Below are 20,736 nucleotides of genomic sequence, written 5' to 3'. Positions count from 1 at the left end.
GTTAAATTAATTTGACGTCTTACATGAGATCCGTTTAATTTTTTTTCACAAATATTTTTTATAGTAAATTTACTATATCACTTCTAATTAGCTATTATAAGTCATTTAAGACATGTCTGCATTGCTTCTTCAATCGTGAATTTACTATATCACCCCTAATTAATTATTATGGTTATCTAAGGATTGTGCAAAAATATTAAAAATCACAATAATTAAAAAATTAAATTATTTAAAAAATATAATTGACTATCAATGCCACAAAAGTTTGGACAAAGAGAGTAATATATATTATTGAAATTTATATAAAAATCATTATAAATTACAATAGTTAACAACTAAAAATATTTTTTAAAAATTAATTTATTATACATTTCAAAAAATATGTAAAAAATTCTATTAATTACAATAATTAACAAGTTAAAAAATTTAAAAGATATAAAATATTTAATTGACTCCCGAATTTATATCAGTGCACTTAAATTGAAATAGAAAAAAAGATATTATAAATCTTAATATTTATGAAGTTAAATTATTTTAAAAATCTAATTGACTATTAATGAAATTAAAATTTGGACAAGAAGAATAACATGTATTATGTAAAAATTACATATAAAAAGGTATTCTAAATTACAATAGTTAATGAATTAAAATATCTAAAATTATATAAAAAATATGATATATTATTTAAATTTTATTTTTGTAACATAAATTAAAATACTATATATTGAGCTAGTGCCTTCCACATCTAGAAGAGAAAGAAGAGGAAGCTGCCACTGTTTTCGAATAAAACAAAATTAAGTGTATAAGGATAATTAATTGCAAAGAACCAAAGACCATGAATAGAGTTCCTTAAATAGGTTGGCATTGGCAACAATGATTGTAGATAGAGCAGATCGAGTAAGTGAGAAGCCCCGGTGTACACAAAACAAAAGCGTGGGAAATGTGTTGATAGAATGCGGAGTTGTACAGCCATAGAGCTTAGGGATGGGGACAGTTGATAGAAGAGGACCCTGACACATTGAGGGAGTCCACATGGCAGGAGAGTCGAGATCGCGCTCCACAACAACCTCTTATCAATCTCACCATCTCCGCTAAACTCACTCTAATTTTCTCTTTCTTCATTCGACAAGATAATACTACATAGGAGCTGCTCCGGCCTGCCATGTCCGCCATTGCTACTTCTGCTGTTCTCTCTTTTCCTTTCTCTTCCACCCGTTCAGACAAACCATATACAAACAAGGTACGATGGGGAGATTAAGTAGTCCACTTGCATTTACACGATTGTGTTCAAACACTTGGCTTAGTTGGCTTCGACATGTGTTTGATGTATTGTTGGCGACTGTTCAGCTAGAAAACACAAACATATGATAGTTCATGTATGAAAATCGCGAAAAAAAAAAAGGAAGAAGAAGAAGTAATACTTCAGTGTTTTTGACCATTATCTGGCAAATACTAAAGTAACCAATTATGAGAGTTGTAACTTGTAAGCAAAATGATTTCTTCTTATAAGCGAAGGAAGTTGTTTATTCCATTTGGTTGAAAATGTTTAGAATAAGTAGGAGTTCATGTAGTAATCGTTTAGACATTGGGCAATTTGGCAAGTTATTTCAATCTGAATATGGATATTGTATAACACTTGCCATTTTGTCTGTCACAACTTGTTGAGTGCGCAATAATTCTTCATTTTGTTCATTGTCAGTGTTTCAAAGGGAAATTTGGAGTGTTTGCAGTGTATGAGGAGGCAGCGGGTGAGTTAACAAACAAGAAAAGACCCTGGTTGACAATCTTTGATGTCGTCAAAGATCCAAGGTCAAAATTTCCTCAGTCTAAAGGGAAGTTCCTGGATGCAAAACAAGCTTTAGAAGTTGCTAGAGTTGATAAACAATATTGCGATTGGCGAGCTCGTCAAGACGTACTTACGATAATGCACCTGCACGAAAAGGTTGATTCTTGTAAATAATTTTATTGCACTTGAATTGAGCTGAGTTTGAAGATTCAGTCTATATATATCCATATCTTGGCTAATTAGTGACTGCTCCTTCATCGGAGTAGTTTCATTTTTTTCTCGTCATAGTTGTCTTTCTTTTAATCCTTGTACTAACTCGTGTGACTGGTGGATACCGTGTGAGTAGGTTGTGGAAGTATTGAATCCTCTGGCACGGGAGTATAAATCTATTGGAACCATAAAGAAGGAACTTGCCGAGTTGCAAGAAGCACTTTCTCAGGCTCATAAAGAGGTATATAATACTTCGATCCCATTGAACAAATTAACTTATGCTGTTGGAAAGAAGATACTCCCCTTATTATTGGTTGTTCAGGTTTACTTTCCTCTCATCTCTAAAACTTATTGAAACAAAACAGGTTTTCTAAAGAACAAATGGCTAATTACATATATAAACTGGTTCAAGAATCTAACTTGTCAAAGAAAAACAACACAAAAATCAAGTTCAGGGATTTTGTGTACTTCCATACAAGCCAACTTCTGTATCTAAAGTAGTGATAGCAACAGGTACATATATCTGAAGTGCGGGTTTCTGCTGCTTTAGATAAGTTAGCTTACATGGAAGCATTGGTTAATGATAGGCTGCTACCAGAGAGGAGTTCAAAAGAATCAGATTGCTCGACTTCATCCCCCAGTACATCTACAGTAACCAAAGATAGTGTTAAAAGCAAGCAGCCTAGGAGAACCCTCAATGTGTCGGGTCCTGTCCAAGAATACAGTCCCCATTTGAAGAACTTCTGGTATCCTGTTGCTTTCTCCGCTGACAGTAAGGAGGACACCATGGTAAATCAGTTACCTGATTTATGTAATAATCTCATTTCGTTACTGCAAACAACAGGTTATCAATTTCCATACACATGCATCTATGTGATGGAACTAGCTAACTCTTATATCCCACTGCTATTTTTGTTCTTTTTGATCAATTAGATGATTCAACTATTTTAAAGATCAGCGAAAAAAGTTGATTATTTTCCTTTGTTGTTGTTAATCACTGTGGCAAAGGTAAAGGATTGATCTTACAGTTGATTTTATGTTCAAATTTTATAAAAAAAAAATTCAAGTATAGCAAGTATAGAATTTTTTATTTTTTTTTGATATGGGATAATTCTATTATGTATTCATGGTTAAAAACTGTCTTTAATCTTGAGCCGGCGGTCTATCGAAAACAGCCTCTCTACCTCTGTAGTGGTATGAACTGCGCACACTACCCTCCCCAGACCACACTTTGTGGGAATATAATGGGGTTTGTTGTTGTTAAAAAAAAGGTTTGTAATTTCATCTTCCTGTCACTCTTTTATTTGGCACAATATTTTTAAAAGAATCTTTTACCAAAAAAAAAAACTGTCGTCTAAAATAATCATAGCATTTGTATTGCTATAAATTAATTTATTAGGGTAAAAAGATTTTTAAAACTAAGTTATTTCTAGTAAAAATAAATGATATATATTTTTCTAAATGAAGAAAAAAGTCTCACATGAATTGAAATAATAAGAGTACTTAATTTTGACGAGCATACAAAAACTTGACTTACTGTATTTCCTCATTGTTAATTAAGTACACTATTTAATGGCTAATTGATTCACTTTCAAGTCTCAAATATGTAGAATTAATTATTTCATAATGTGACAATTTATTTCTCTTTTATTACGATATATTATTAAGTTATATGTTTATAGTTCCGATGTAAATGTCTATTACCTCCAAAAATAAAAATAATTCATTATTTGTATTCACACGAATGCCATGTTTGAAACTTTTACTTTATAACTTTAATAAAGATATGGCAAACTCTCTAATCTTCTTTAGAATTAACGTTATATTATGGTAGTAAAATCATTATAAGAATATCCACATCTCAACGGTTTCATGTTTAAGTCAATATTGGAGGTGAGTAGGTGCATTTCCTTTATTCTTTTGGTCCAAACCTCTTCTTTTCTTTTTTCACTTTATGACTAAAATGAGACAAGTGAAAAATGTTGTCAGGAATCATTCTATTTCCTTTATTTTTTTGAAATGTTGTCAGGAATCATTTCTGACAGTGCATATTGAAAAATTCATTTCTGGAATCATTTCTGTATTTCTTGTGAGTTCACATACAAGACAGCAAAATTCAAGTATCCCCTTTGAAATTTTCGATAAAAAAAAAGCCTTTTGGGCTCCAGACTCCACATTAATAAGTCCCCCCGGGGAAAAGAAGAGAACATATTAAATTACTTAGATGGACTGATGCAATACTGTGATGCCAAATTGCCAACCAATAGCATGTTGTACCATTTCCTTTCTAAATTTCTGAGAGGAGCGAATATGACAAAGGAATACTTAGATAGGAATTGGTCTGTTAAGATTTTTATGCTTTTTGCAGTATTCTACTGTCTCGTTTTGTTAATGGTCATTTGACTATAATGAATGTATCAGATACCAATTGATTGCTTTGAGGAACCATGGGTGATTTTTCGTGGGAAAGATGGAAAACCTGGATGTGTCCGAAACACATGTGCACATAGAGCCTGTCCCCTTCATTTGGGTTCAGTAAAAGAGGGTCGCATCCAATGTCCTTATCATGGTGAGAATAAGCATTCTTCAGTGCAAATATCCTATCTAGGATATAATGACGCTTAATCAATTTGGTGTTTGATACGTGGAGAGTGCACGAAATAGCTGACATTTGCTTTCATGTTTGTTTGATGATCTTTAGGGTGGGAGTATTCAACAGATGGAAAATGTGAGAAAATGCCATCAACTAAATTTCTTAATGTCAAGATCAAGTCTCTGCCATGCTTTGAGCAAGAGGGAATGATATGGATTTGGCCTGGAAATGATCCTCCTACAGCCACTCTTCCTTCTTTACTTCCACCTTCTGGATTTCAAATCCATGCAGAGGTTTGAATCACTTCAACGGCGTTTTAATTGCTTATAGGAAAACCATCTAACAACAGTTACTTAACAACTTCCTCATTCTTGCTTTTCTTGAAACCGGCAGATAGTAATGGAACTTCCAGTGGAACATGGGTTACTTTTAGACAATCTGTTGGATCTTGCACATGCTCCTTTTGTCCATACATCTACGTTTGCTAAAGGATGGAGTGTCCCAAGGTTTGTTGTTATTATAATGATGTCATATAGTCTACAAGTTAAGAGTAACACTGGTTTACTAGTCTTCGGTTTGAAATTAAACAAAATGTCAACTGTTGTCAAATCTCCACCTTAGACATTAAGGAGCTGCATATTTTCTTAACAACATACTGGATTACAATGTGAAAAGATTAGTTGAAAACTCTTACTTTACAGGTTAATAACTCTTCAACTCCCAAAATGAATTTTCTATAGGAGAGTTGACTATATTTTATAATTTGACCTCATATGGTTCCATGGAGAATTAGATTTTTGTTATCATGTTTATGAATCTGACAATGGTTCGTACTCGTGTGCATTGTGTAGAATAAAGATATTGTGGAGCACAATTAGCTATAAACATGAAAAAGATGCTTCCATTTTCTGACAACCAAAACTATGTGATACTATATTTCTGTTCTGTACTTTTTTGATGGAGAAGGGGGGCACGGTGGTTCCTGTACCTGTCTGGTGTATAAAGTTTGGCAGTAAAAGCCTGAAGATGTGAATACTTACTAGTTACCTTTCTTTTTCAGCTTCGTGAAATTCTTGACTCCTGCATCTGGTCTGCAAGGATATTGGGATCCCTATCCAATAGATATGGAATTTCGTCCACCTTGTATGGTTCTGTCAACCAGTGGAATCTCAAATCCAGGCAAATTGAAGGGGCAGAGCACCAAAGAGTGCTCTACACACCTTCACCAACTTCATGTATGCTTACCTGCATCTCGACAAAAGACAAGGTTGCTATATAGGATGTCACTGGATTTTGCTCCCATATTAAAACGCATCCCTTTCATGGAATATGTGTGGAGGTATTTGTCTGAACAGGTTAGATGCTATCCTTCTCGCTGGTAGTGTCTGTGATTACATAAACTTTGTAGTGATGTAGATCGGTGTCATTGACACCTTGAAGATATAACCTGCACAATACCTGTAAAGACGAGTTCTCCTACATAATTTAGCCTGATCAATCTACGAAACAAGTTCCTCAGTTTCCTGTGCATTAGTCCTGTAAATTGATGCCTTTAGCAAAACTTGTTCAAAGTTGGCAATATGCAATCAAATTGGTAGTGGTCTAGTGGAGACTTTGTGCTGTGAAACAAGTGTTTCATGATCACGTCTCAAAGCTCTCAGCGCAAAGTGTTGAGATGAATAAATAATAACAAACTAACAAGTTCAAGGAAATAGCAGTTAGAATAGTTAGTTAAAATACTGTGCAAGTACTGTGCATAACTAATTCTGTGAAGAGTTAGTTATGAGTCCAGAAAACAGTTGGGACTAGAAGCTTAGCTCAGCTATATATATACATCAACTCTTGTACATACACATTATAATTAAATACAATACAATTTACTTCCTTATACAGCTACATATTCATTCTCTTCTTCTTACTCTTCTTCCTCTTCATTTTTTCCTTTATCTTCTTCTTTGATTCTAACAGCTTTAATGTCTAAAGCTGGATGATCTTTACTTGGTTTCATTCTTAAATTCTACATGGTATCAAAGCCACACTATCTGCATAGCTTCCGCAATCTCTTCTTGCAATTTTGAGATATATCCTCTTCGGCGAATCATTGCTACTGGAAATTGTCTTGATCTCTGCAGTGATCTAGTCATCTCTACTGAAATTCAGTTGTAGTTCTGAGATTCGAGTTCCGCTATTCCTCATCTGGTTGGATTCTTTATTTTTTCAAGAATTGCGCAGCATCTCAAGAATTGAAGGTCATTGTCATTTCATTCTGAAACAAAATGGAGTCTACAATTGCTGTTGATGTCACCCCTACAACCAGTGGTATTACTCAAGTCCTGGACCATAATCATCCACTGTATCTCCATTCCGCTGATGTAAGTGGCATTTCTCTAATTTCTTTACAACTTACTGGTTCTGAGAACTACTCTATTTGGAGCAAATCCATGAGAATTGCCTTGTTAGGAAGAAATAAGTTGGGGTTTGTGGATGGTACTTGGAAGAAAGAAAGTTTTAGTGAAGAATTGGGTTATCAATGGGAAAAGATGCAATGCCATAGTGCAATCTTGGTTAATGAACACCGTATCAAGCTCTTTGTTAGGAGGCATGGTGTATGCAACTACAGCCTGTGAGGTGTGGCAGGATCTAAGAGAAAGATTTGACAAACTAGATGGATCCAGAATATTCAACTTGCATAAGGACATTGCTACATTGATGCAGGGTACTCTGAGTGTAGCTGGATACTTCACAAGGCTGAAAGAGCTATGGGTAGAACTTGAAGCATTAGACCACCACCTAGTTGCAACTGTGACAAGTCAAGGGAATTCTTGGCCTATCTGCAAAGGCAGAAACTGTACCAGTTCTTGATGGGGTTAAATGATAACTATATGCAAGCAAGAAGCCAAATACTTATGATGACACCTCTACCATCAGTAAATCAGGCTTATGCCATGATCATAAGTGATGAATCACAGAAAGCTATGTCGTCATCTTCCTCTGCCGGGCTTCTTGGTGCAATGCCCGCAATTCATGCTCATGACCCTACTGCAATGTACTAAAAAACTGCAGCATCAAAGTTCAGGAAAAACTATAATTTGTTTTATGAATTTTGCAAACTGAAAGGACATACAAAAGACATATGCTACAAATTAGTTGGATACCCCACAGATTCAAGATTCAAAAAGAAAGGGGGAGTAGGAGCCTCTAACTACAGGTCAAGTTCAGGTTCTTTTGGACCTTCTGCACATAATGCTTTATGAGAAAGGGTCAAGGAAGGATATGTTACAGAGGCACAAGATGGAAAACCATAAGGCATGAATATGGTGCAGACTGGAGCTTGTACATTTACTTAGAGCCAATATGATCAAATTGTCCAATTGCTAAACCAAACACAACTGAACTCTAATAACAATGACATACAAGGACAAGGACCCTCAGTAAATGTTGCAAGAAGCTCAGGTACATCTAGTTATAAAGCCTTCTTGGTGTCTAAAATCCTCAAACAATGGATTATCGACACTGGTGCCACCAATCACATGGTTTCTGATATTGGTATGCTTAATAGTGCATCAGTCAGAAAGCCAATAGATCCAAAAAATGTTCAGTTACCAAATGGAGAAAATGCACTGGTAACTCACATTGGATCAAGTTGAAAATGCACTGGTAACTAACATTGGATCAAGTTCCATTTCTGAGAATAACACTCTAAATAATGTGTTTGTTCTACCACAATTCAAATATAACCTATTATTTGTATTACAGGCTACAAAAGAGTTGAATTGTGTTGCTTTCTTTTACCCTAACTTTAGTGTTTTTTAGGACCTCTCAAGTGGGAAGGTGAAGGTGATTAATAAAGAGCGAAATGGGCTATATCTGTTACTCAATACAACTGATGAAAAAGTGAAAGCTAAAGCTATTAACTTGTCTGCTCAAAGGACACCATCTAGCACTGATGCTGGCATAAGTCTGTGGCATAAGAGATTAGGCCACATTTCTAGTAAAACATTAACTAGTATGCTTCAAATAAAGCATAATAATGTAGTAGTAGATATTGTCAAGAAATGTGATGTGTGTCTATGTGCTAAACAATGCAGATTACCTTTTCATACAAGCACTAGTCAATCTACTGATAGCTTTAATCTTGCTCACATGGATGTATGGGGCCCTTATAAAGTACCAACTTATGATGGAAACAAATATTTTTGACTATAGTTGATGACTACTCTAGAATGACGTGGATTTATTTACTTAAGATGAAGTCTGATGCTTGTGTTGTCATTCCTTTATTCCTGCAGTTTGTTAAGACGCAATTCAATAAAGCAGTAAAGGTAATCAGGACTGATAATGGTTCTGAGTTTGTAAATGATTCCTGTACCTCTCTGTTTACCAAGTTAGGCATTATACATCAAAGGTCGTGTCCTTACACTCCACAGCAGAATGGAATAGCTAAAAGGAAGCATCGATATATACTTGAAGTAACTAAAGCTATTAGACTGCAATCGCACATTCCTCTTAGATTTTGGGGACATTATGTACAAGCTGCTGTGTATTTAATTAATAGAATGCACTCTGCAGTGCTTAACATGTCTCCTTATCAGAAGTTGCATAATAGATCCCCTTCACTAAATCATTTAAGAGTCATAGGCTGCCTATGTTATGCTAAGGATGTAGTTGAGCATGATAAAATGGAATCTAGGGTCAGGACTGCAGTATTAATGGGCTACTCAGAAACTCAAAAAGGGTACATCTTATATGATTTGACTAACAATTCTTTTTTTGTCAACAGAGATACCACATTTCAAGAGTATGAGTTCCCTTTTTATAAAACTTCTTCAGACACACCTATATTTGTTGATAACCTGACAAAAGATCATGTAGAAGACCATAATTCTATTGGAAATACTAATGCTCCTCAGAGAATTAGTACTGAGCTGATCATATCCTCTCATCAACCTTCAGTTAACACATCCTCAGCACCTCCTATAATTTCAAGAACTAGATTACCAATAGTATCAACAAGAAGATCTACTAGAGAAACTCAACCACCTATATGGCTGAAAGACTTTGTATCACTAAGTCTTTATCAGGACAAATCTCTATATCCCTTGTCAAACTATATTTCTTATGATCATATTTCTCCTAACTATAGTGTTTGTCTCTCAGCTTTCTCTTCCATGACTGAACCAAAGACCTATGCTGAAGCCTCAAAGGACCCTAAATGGATAGAGGCAATGAAGGTTGAGATTCAAGCACTTCAAGACAACAAAGCCTGGGAAGTGGTTCAGCTTCCTAAAGGAAAAAGTACCATTGGATGCAAATGGATTTATAAGATAAAGTACAAAGCAAATGGTGAGGTCGAGAGGCTGAAAGCCAGGCTATTTGCTAAGGGATACAGCCAAAGAGAGGGGATAGACTATCAAGAGACTTTTTCCCCAGTAGTCAAGATGATTACTGTACGATCAGTCTTATCTGTGGCTGCTTCAAGGCATTGGCATATCCATCAAATGGATGTGTACAATGCTTTCTTACAAGGGGATCTAACAGATGAGATCTATATGGATATGCCTCAGGGTTTTGTGAGTCGGGGGGAGAACAATGTATGTAGACTCACAAAGTCTTTATATGGGCTCAAACAAGCACCAAGACAGTGGAATGCTAAGCTTACACAAGCCTTAATCAAGTCTCAATTTCAGCAGAGTCAATATGATCACTCTCTATTCATAAAGAAGGCAGATCAGGGCATGGTTGTTGTCCTTATTTATGTGGATGATATGTTGATAACAGGTGACAAGTTGGAACTTATTGAAGACACTAAGAAACAGCTGCAACAAGCATTCAAAATGAAGGATCTAGGTGAACTCAAATATTTTTTGGGGATTGAATTTCCAAGATCAGAATAAGGCATACTAATGCATCAAAGGAAGTATGCCCTTGAATTAATCTCTGAGTTAAGACTATCTGGAGCTAAACCCTCAAGAACACCTATTGATACAAGTCAGAAACTCACAACTAGGGAGTATGATGGACATATAGGAGGGGAACTACTTGAAAAAGATGAAGTCTTATCTGATCAAGGTTCATATTAAAGACTAATTGGAAAGCTCTTATACCTTACTGTCACAAGACTTGATATTGCCTATAGTGTTCAAAATCTCAGCCATTACTTACAGCAACCTAAGAAATCAAATATGGAAGAAGCTCAAAAGATAGTTAGGTACATCAAAGAACAGCCAGGAAAAGGCTTACTACTATCAAGCAGACTTCAAGATCACATTACAGCATTTTGCGATGCTGACTGGGCAGTATGCCCACAAACAAGAAGATCTGTTACCTATTTCCTAGTTAAAGTTGGAGAATCATTGGTAGCCTGGGAGTCCAAGAAACAACCTACAATCTCAAGAAGTTCAGCTGAATCGGAGTACAGGAGCTTGGCCTCAACAGTTGCAGAACTAGTTTGGCAAATTGGAATGTTGAAAGAAATTGGTTTTGAGCTTAAACAACATGCCACAATCTATTGTGACAGTAAATCTGCTCTACAAATTGCTGCTAATCCAGTTTTCCATGAGAGAACTAAACACATAGAAATAGATCTTCATTTCATAAGGGAAAATCTCCACCCGGGTATTGTGAAGACAGAGTATATAAACACCAAAGAACAACTAGCTGATTTGCTTACTAAAGGATTGATACAAGAAAACCAAGGAACACACGGAATTGACTCAAAACAGACCAAACACACTCCAAAAACAGTCCACTAATTCAAAGAATTAAGGACCCTTTTGAAGACCACTATCGGATTCAAGAATGAAATACAAGAAGGATAATATAACTAGGTATTTGACACCTTTTGCAGCCAATAACAAACTAAGTTAACAATACAAGATGAAACAACAATGAGAACAACAACAACAACAACAAAAACGGCTTAACAATACAAGATACAAAACGGATACAAGATTACAAAAGAAAAAGGATAAATAGATAGACCATATGAAGGTATAATGTTAAGAACCCAATAATGGTAACTCTTGGACCCTTAACACTACACACAACAATAAACTTATATATTACAAAGACATAAGATCGAAATCCACCTCCTAAGCATCAATGTTTCCAAGCAAATGCAAACAAAAGTGATGCTACACTTGTCTAAGCCCTAATTTCGGGGACTTGTGTTTCTTTGTCTTGTAAGACTTACAATTTCATTCATAAACTAAACTAAAAACCTTATAATGTTCCTTTTATAGATAGTACAAAATATAAGTTAAAATGACCAAAAGACCCTTCAAAGAGTGGGCACCCATCTAGTGTAATTTATGAGTTGATTTGGGAGCATTTTGGGCCTCTTTTACACTTTATTTACACGTGCCAAGGCTTGGGTCCAACACGCACTCTCCAAAGTCCATATCCGTGATTATTCCCGTATCATCCTCTCCATCTTGAGAGGAATTTGTCCACAAATTCACGGCTTCACCTCGTTCAATTGGTCACTTCAAAGGAAACCTACTAAAAAACAGTCCGCAAAACATGAAGAGCCCGAGAGCTCAATAAAAACAAGGGACGTATCAAAATACGAGCTAAAAACAACCCATAAGAAATGCACAAAAACAGTCAACAAGCTAGCCAAACCCGAGAGCATAATGACAATAAGTCTCGGATCCTACATCTTCATTTTGACCCTCGGCTTCCTCCCCCTCTTGAGATTGGCCTTCAATCTCATCCGACTCAAGTCTCCTTCTATCATATAAGCATCGTCGTAGACTCCATATCCTTCATGTCTCTTTCTAATATGTTCCTCTTCTTAGATGTGTCGGATTTTCGAAAGGAAAATTTTGGTTGAGAGGCTCGATTTTGTAATGTGGAGCTTTGGTTGTGGAGCTTGGATGGGAGGAAATTGGCTTTCAAGTCCTCCTTGTTGGACTTGATCAACTTGCGGGGGAAGTGGTCTATCTTGTTCTCGGTTTTGAGGGCTATTTGGAGCTTGGCTTATGGCATTATGTGGTGGTCTTGGAGGATTGGTCATTGGAAGTAAAGTTTCGGGAGTAAAAGCACGAGAGTTCCTTCGACTCTCCATTCGATCCAACCTCTCATGCATAGTTACCACATCCGAGTCAATTTTTTCAAGACCCGCATTTACCCTTGCAAGGTCTCGGGACAAAGCATCAAGGAGGGACAAAATGATTTCCATTATGGCCAAGAAGTTACCTACAAAACATCAAACAAGTTAGTTGTACAAGAATGGTCCTCACACTCTCTCTCTATTGTTTTGTCTCTCGGATTTTTTTTCTCTCACTTTGATCTCACAAGTTTCGTAACCTTGCTTGTACTCTGTGAGTCAGTGAGAGGTGGACCAAGTATTACAACGACTCAAAAGGATAGGACACACAAAGGAATGTATACATGAAGGACGGTTTCAAAACTAACTTACAATCTAAAACTAGCTTGTAAGTTAGCAATGGAATCAACAAACAAAACTAAAGAAACAACACAATGAAACTAGAAGAAAAAATTTTGAGCTTAAAATTTTCGTGTGAACAGTAACTTGAGTGATATGGCAGCATACCATTGGTCACGGCCCCACAATTATTCACTAGTTGAAGTTTACAAACTTTAGTTACTATGTAATGGAAACAATTGGTTTTGGAAGGAAATTATATGTCTTAAATCTCCTTTAAGTCTAATCTTCAAAAGGCAAGACTTGACTTTGTACAATTCCCACAAAACAAGGTCCCTTGAAACAAGGAAAGTGGTTGAAAAATATATGTCAAGTCAAGAAAGTGACGGCTCAAGTCTTCTCACAAACAACTTTACAACTTGTAGGTTCACCTTTTTGAATCTATGTTTCACTTTTGGTTGTCTTAAGTTGTAAGATGAGATGAAGAACAAGATGAACACCACAATAACCTTCAAGAACACATCAACAACACAACAACAATTTCCACCCCACGACAAACATCAACACACATCACGGCCAATTTTAGTGTCAACACATGACCAAGATTCTTTTTGGTGTTGTATTTCGGTTTTAGCAAGGGTGAAGGTTGTGATGAATGTCAAGAACTCAAAAACTTTATCAAGAGCAACAAAAAAACCAACAACGTCCAACCAAGACTATAACAACAAGTCCACACGTCCAAGAACAACAATTTCAACACACGGCTATGGTCTTGTTCACAACAACAACATTAATTTTTTTAAAGCTCAAATCTAGATCGACTCAAAGTGTTAATGGACAATAATACTAACCTCAAATCTAGATCGACTCAAAGTGTTAATGGACAATAATACTAACACTTGAAACAACAACACAAGCAAAATCAATCCTAGACCTGGACACACAACATTTGGCCAAGATACAACAACAATAAGTTCAACTTCTCGGCCAAGATCTCAAGCTCAAGAACACATCTTTCTTTCCTTTTTTTTTTTTATTTTCTTAGCAAGAAAGCCCAAGATTGGTATTGTAAGAACAAAACCAAAGATGGCTCTGATACCAAATGATACAAGAAAACCAAGGAACACACGTAATTGGCTCAAAACAGTCCAAACACACTCCAAAAATAGTCCACTAATTTAAAGAATTGAGGACCCTTTTGAAGATCACTCTCGGATTCAAGAATGAAATACAAAAAGGACAATATAACTAGGTGTTTGACACCTTTTGCAGCCAATAACAAACTAAGTTAACAACACAAGATGAAACAACAATGAGAGGAACAACAACAACAACAAAAATGGCTTCCTAATACAAGATACAAAACGGATATAAGATTACAAAAGAAAAAGGATAGATAGATAGACCACATAAAGGTATAATGTTAAGAACCCAATAATGGTAACGCTTGGACCCTTAACACTACACACAACAATAAACCTATCTCTTACAAAGACACAAGATCGGAATTCACCTCTCAAGCATCAATGTTTCCAAGCAAATGCAAACACAAGTGATGCTACACTTGTCTAAGCCCTAATTTCGGTTTTGGGTGCCTCAAGGAAAGAGGACTTGTGTTTCTTTGTCTTGTAAGACTTGCAATTTCATTCATAAACTAAACTAAAAACCCTACAATGTTCCTTTTATAACTATTACAAAATATAAGTTAAAATGACCAAAAGGCCCTTCAAAGAGTGGGCACCCATCTAGTGTAATTTATGGGCTGATTTGGGTGCATTTTGGGTCCATATCCGTGATTATTCCCGTATCAAGGATTGACTAAGGAGCAACATGTTCATCTAAGTTCCAAGCTAGGAATGCTTAACATTTTCTCACCACCTAGATTGAGGGGGAGTGTTGAGATGAATAAATAATAACAAACTAACAAGTTCAAGGAAATAGCAGTTAGAATAGTTAGTTAAAATACTGTGCAAGTACTGTGCATAACTAATTCTGTGAAGAGTTAGTTATGAGTCCAGAAAACAGTTGGGACTAGAAGCTTAGCTCAGCTATATATATATACATCAACTCTTGTACATACACATTACAATTAAATACAATACAATTTACTTCCTTATACAGCTACATATTCATTCTCTTCTTCTTACTCTTCTTCTTACTTTTCTTCCTCTTCATTTTTTCCTTTATCTTCTTCTCTGATTCTGTCTCTAACAGCTTTATGATCTTTACTTGGTTTCATTCTTAAATTCTACACAAAGTGGCTGTACTCTTGAATTTTCCATCTCTCTGTTTAAACAACAGAATTATTAAAACAACTACAAGTGAAGCTTGCCAAAATGTAAAGTGAAAACTCATTTCCTAATAATTGTCTACCCTTGTTTTTCTTGTAAACTGGATATCCACCTAAAACTGACAAGGAAGTACAAGAAAAGTATGTTCTGATTTTTTTTTTTTTTTTTGTGTTTTTTGCTTTGGGAAAAACCTTTTCAGGTTTTAAATGAAGACCTACGGCAAGTGATTGGACAACAAGACCGGATGCTCAATGGTGCTAATGTTTGGAACCTGCCTGTATCATACGATGAGCTAGGAGTGAGGTATAGGATATGGAGAGATGCTGTTGAGAGTGGAGCAAAGAAATTGCCATTCAGCAAATGAACATGGAACTAATCCAAGGATAGATTTTACATCTCAAGATGAATGTTAACTCTAAACAACCTTACCTCTTTGAACAACTTTAGTTGCTGAGTATCTATGTTGGTATAAAACGCGGTATACCACACTTGCTCTGAGGATATACCAGAGCATCTTGCTATTGGTTCACCAAAAGGAGATGATTGCAGTATAGCTTCCCTTGTAAAAATAAATAAATTATATACTAAGGCTGCATTCACTTTTATTAAGGTTCAAACATTCTGAATCTAAATGTATATCTAAATAATTGAGGTGGTTTGGCCATGTGATGAGGAGAGGCACGGATGCCCTAGTTCGTAGGTGTGAGAGGTTGACCTTGGAAGGTTTCAAGCGGGGTAGGGGTAGACCGAAGAAATACTGGAGAGAAGTGATTAGACGTGACTTGGAGTAGTTACAGCTGACTGAGGATATAACCCTGGATAGGAAGATATGGAGGAAAAACATTAGGATAGAGGGCTAAGGGTGTGGTTGAGTTGTAGTCAGTAGGTAGGGGAATTGTGGTGTCCTTTGTTTGGCAATGTTCTTTTTGTGGATGCCGTATCTATGTTATTTTATTATATTTTATGCTTTTGATGTTTTTGTATACTGCCTTTTATCTTGAGCCGGAGGTCTATCGAAAACAGCCTCTTTACTTCGTTAGAGATAATGGTATGAACTGTGTACACTCTACTCTCCCCAGGCCCCACTATGTGGGAATATTCTGAGTTTGTTATTGTCGTTGTTGTTTTTCAACACCTGAATATGCAAAATTTATGATTTAGTAAATACAATAAAAATACAATTCAAATAAAAATCAATTATATATTAAAAAAATATTTAATTTAATATAATAAAATTATTATTTGATTAAAAAAGAATTTTGTATGTTTGTTAGTGATAGCGGGGATGGTTTGTAATGATGGCGGTGATGGTAATGATTGATGTTAGCGTCTAATAGTATTGATGGTAATAATTGTGATACTAGAGATAGTTGTAATTGTAGTGACTGTCATGATGATGGAGACTTGTTGTGGTGGTGGTGGCTATGATGTATAGTTGGTTGATCATGTTAGTAGTTGGAGGTGTTGATCGTGGTAGCTGAAAAATGTATGCATGATGGTTGATGATGTGTTGATGGTAATTAGAGGCGCTGTTAGCTGTGATGGTGAAAATAGTGTGTTGGTAAAGATATAGCGATGGTAGTGATTAATATTGATGGTAGAGGTGGCTACACCTATGACAATGGTGGTGGTGATGGTCGAAGAATGTGCGGAGATTGTTGATATGTTAGTTGTAGGTAGTGGTGGTGCTAGTTGTGATAGAGTTGCTTGGTAGTAGAAATTTATCGGTAGTAGTTGATGATGATGGCGGTGTTGGATGTGGATATATTATAATAATGGAGGTGATAGACGTGGTAGTGACGGACGGTAGTGGTTGGTAGCAATGTTGGTTCGCAATGGTGATTGTGATGGTGGAAGTGATGGGGGTGGTTAACAATGGTGGTGATAGATGGTGGCAGTCGATGATGACGGTAACAGAGGTAGTGAATGGCGATTGTGGATATAATGATGGTAAATATTATCCAATACAAGAATACCTCTTAATAATAGTAAGACTTAATTCTAAATTGAATAATTAAGATTTATTAAAATTTAAAATTTTAATAAAAAATAAATGCATTTAATGATATGGGGTTAAAACCATACAAATGAGGCCTAATTATTTTTAGGTTCTTGTACAGTATAAACCGCCTTGACCCCGGCCATCGATTCTTTCTCCTTTGCCCTAGAGTGCCTCCAAGAAAGTCTGGAGGTTCTTTTGAAAGTCATGGAAATGGTCCTCCATCATGTATCATAGGAGTATCAATCCAATCGGATTTGAATTGGATACACAACTTTTTTGCCAAAATGAAGCAAGAGAAAGATCTAATTTTCTGACTGTTCAACTCTTTGATATAGCCTTATGTTCTCAGGATCGTTTGGTAAGCCGTATTAGAAATAGTCCATGTATTAAGTGTGATATTAATTAATATAATATTTGGTAGGATTTTGAATCAATGTATTACTAATACCATGTATTAGTTATACACCCTACATAGTATTATAGGGTGTATTATTAATACATCACATTTGGTGATATTAGTAATACATGGATTTTAATACCATGAGATTGATTAATATGTGTAAAGACAAGAATATCTCTCAAATTCTTTTAAATATTTTTTTATTTTCTTAATTTTATTTCTTATATTTGTATTAATAAATTTATTCAAATAAATTAGTTTACAAATTTTATTATTATTTACAAAAATGTCCTCAAATTTCTTTAATTTTTTTCAAAATCTTTTTCAATTTATTCAATATGAGTTACTTCTTTTCAATTTATCAAAATAATAATATCCCTCCAAATAATTTTAGTTGAAAAAATCTACTCCATTAACTCAAAAAAATATTTATTGGTCAAAATTCGAAAATAAATTGCATACAAGCTTTAATTTTGTAAATACGATATTCATAAATAAAAATAATTTTTCTACTTAGTTTTAACACTCTATAAAATACAATTTTATTTTAATATTAACACTCTATAGAATACAATTTTATTTTAATAATAATTTTATTGTCTCATCCAAAAGTTACATGTAACTCCCTCCAATTTAAAAACAACACAAAGTAAAAACAACAAGCAAATGATGAACAAACTAAGAAAAGATAATAAAAAAATATTTTTTGTAAGTGAATGAACTAAGAAAAGATAATTAAAAAAATAATTTTTATAAGTAAATAATTAAATCTTAAAATTCTAAAGTAAACAATTAGTTATATTGTTAACTTTTTTTATTTAAAAAAAATAATAATAATTTTTTGCAAAAAAAATACACAAAGTTATAATATGTCGAGGATATTTTTGTAAACAAACAGTATTATTTTTAAAATATAACAATACATATTATTTTCAATGGATCAAACCAAACACCGCATAAAAAATAATCCTAGTATTACTAATCCCTGCACTATTAATTCCTATATTACTAATACAATATATTTAATATTATCTTATACACTCTACCAAACGAGTCCTTAGTGTTTCCTGAATCAAGAAACAGAAAGTACAGTCCATGAATAGAGTTTCTTAAGAGAAAATTTTGATATCATTTTATTCAACATGATATATATATATATATATATATATATATATATATATATATATATGACAGAATACATAAACATGCCCTTTAACTTGGCCTCATATCACATTTATGAACTCCAACTTTGGGTGTGCACAAGTAACACTTAAACTTGCATAAAGTTAACAAGTAGACATATATGTCATATGTGGCATCCTACGCGACCAATTTTTGTCCTACATGACATCCTACATATATTATGCCACATAAGACGTGTGTATCTACTTATTCAATTTTATACAATTTAAGTGTCTATTTGTGCACACCCACAGTTGAGTCACACTATGAAGGTTATATCTTCGAGAATCAGTTCGATTTCATGACAGGTCGCTCGACCACTGAGGTCATTCACCTTGTGAAGAGATTAGTGGAGTAGCTTCGAGAAACAAAGAAGAACTTGCACATAGTGTTTATTGATCTCGAAAAGGCATATGACAGAGTTCCGAGGGAGATTCTATGGAGGTACTTGGAGGCTAGAGGGGTGCCCCTGGTGTATACTAGGTCGATCCAGGACATGTATGATGGGGCGATTACTTGTGTGAGGACGGTAGGTGGAGATTCGGAGGACTTTCTAGTTCTAATAGGGTTGCACTAGGGATCAACTCTTAGTCCGTTTTTATTTGCCTTGATGATGGATGTTTTGACGCGACATATTCAAGGGCAGGTGCCTTGGTGTATGTTATTTGCGAATGATGTGGTACTGATTGATGAGAATCGGGGAGGAGTTAATGATAAGTTAGAGATTTGGAGACAGACGTTTGAGTCTAAAGGATTACGATTGAGCAGAACCAAGACAGAGTACTTGGAGTGTAAGTTTAGTGATATATCGTAGGAGGATGGAGTGGTGGTGAAGTTGGACTCTCAGGCCATTCAAAAGAGGGAGAGTTTTAAGTATCTAGGGTCTATGATTCAAGACAATGGCAAAATTGACGAGGATGTCACACATAGTATTGGGGCAGGGTGGTTAAAATGAAGGCTCACTTTGGGCGTCTTATGTGATAAGAAAATGCCCCCGGAACTTACAGGTGAGTTCTACAGAGTGGCAGTCCGACTGGCTATGTTGTATGAAGCAGAATGTTGGCCAGTTAAGAACTCCCACATTCAAAAGTTGAAGATAGCGGAGATGAGAATGTTGCGATGGATGTGTAGACATACCAGGAAAGATAAGGTGATGAATGAAACTATTCGGGAGAAGGTGGAAGTTGCTTCGGTGGAGTACAAGATGCGAGAAGCGAGGTTATGTTGGTTCGGGCACGTGATGAAGAGCGGCTCTGATGCTCCAGCGCGGAGGTGTGAGACACTAGCTATAGATGATTTTAGGCTGGGTAGAGGTAAATCGAAGAAATATTGGAGGGAGGTGATTAGACATGATATGGAGCAGTTATAACTTACGGAGGATATGACCCTTGATAGGAAGGTGTGGAGAAAGTGGATTAGGATAGAGGGTTAGGAGATGGGAGTGCATCGTTAATAGTAAGGGAGTGTTTTTCTGTGTCTATAGTTTCTTATTTGTAGTGTTGTGTGATGTCTATGATTTCGATTAGATAGTTCTTATTATTATCTTGTAGTTGTAGTATTATCTTGTTGCTAGTAGTGTTAATTTATTTTGCATATTGTACTAGTTTATATACATTTATTTTTTGTGTTTGTTATACTGATATTGACTTTCTAAGCCGGAGGTCTATCGAAAACAATCCCTTTTCTTGCTCGTTAGCGCCCCTATCCCTATTATTTATATTATAATCATAAATGAACTAAAGAAAATTTGTCTCTCTACTTCATCGTACACTCTACCCTCCTCACTGGGTATGTTGTTGTTGTCGTCGTCTACATATACCGACGGGTCCCGGTGTAATAAAACAACATGAAAACTTGATCATAGCTGATTCAGACCTTAGAAT

The 20,736-nt window shown here is 35.4% G+C and overlaps 1 protein-coding gene and 1 long non-coding RNA gene across 2 annotated transcripts; one reads left to right on the top strand and one right to left on the bottom strand.

The window, feature by feature from the left end:
- Positions 1–748: 748 nt before the first annotated feature.
- Positions 749–16,252, top strand: LOC107872996 (chlorophyllide a oxygenase, chloroplastic). The gene is made up of 9 exons (XM_016719685.2): positions 749–1,240; positions 1,700–1,942; positions 2,133–2,237; positions 2,510–2,785; positions 4,418–4,565; positions 4,698–4,882; positions 4,983–5,095; positions 5,650–5,944; positions 15,469–16,252. Exons 1-9 carry the CDS (start codon positions 1,163–1,165, stop codon positions 15,631–15,633), a joined length of 1,608 nt encoding a protein of 535 aa, XP_016575171.1. The 5' UTR covers positions 749–1,162; the 3' UTR covers positions 15,634–16,252.
- Positions 6,292–15,809, bottom strand: LOC124899266. The gene is made up of 2 exons (XR_007056490.1): positions 15,699–15,809; positions 6,292–7,646 (listed from the first exon to the last, which is right to left on the bottom strand). It is a non-coding gene; the product is annotated as an uncharacterized LOC124899266 (long non-coding RNA).
- Positions 16,253–20,736: the final 4,484 nt, after the last annotated feature.

The sequence above is a fragment of the Capsicum annuum genome, chromosome 6, assembly GCF_002878395.1.
Source record: "Capsicum annuum cultivar UCD-10X-F1 chromosome 6, UCD10Xv1.1, whole genome shotgun sequence".
Classification (NCBI taxonomy): domain Eukaryota; kingdom Viridiplantae; phylum Streptophyta; class Magnoliopsida; order Solanales; family Solanaceae; genus Capsicum; species Capsicum annuum.
Note: the sequence above shows the minus strand (reverse complement) of the source record. Positions and strands in the feature narration are given on the sequence as shown.

Coding starts and splice junctions, on each gene's coding strand:
- LOC107872996 (XM_016719685.2), top strand. CDS start 1,163: ATGTCCGCCATTGCTACTTCTGCTGTTCTCTCTTTTCCTTTCTCTTCC. Junction 2,238..2,509: donor TTTCTCAGGCTCATAAAGAG/GTATATAATACT, acceptor TGATAGCAACAG/GTACATATATCTGAAGTGCG. Junction 4,883..4,982: donor GATTTCAAATCCATGCAGAG/GTTTGAATCACT, acceptor TGAAACCGGCAG/ATAGTAATGGAACTTCCAGT.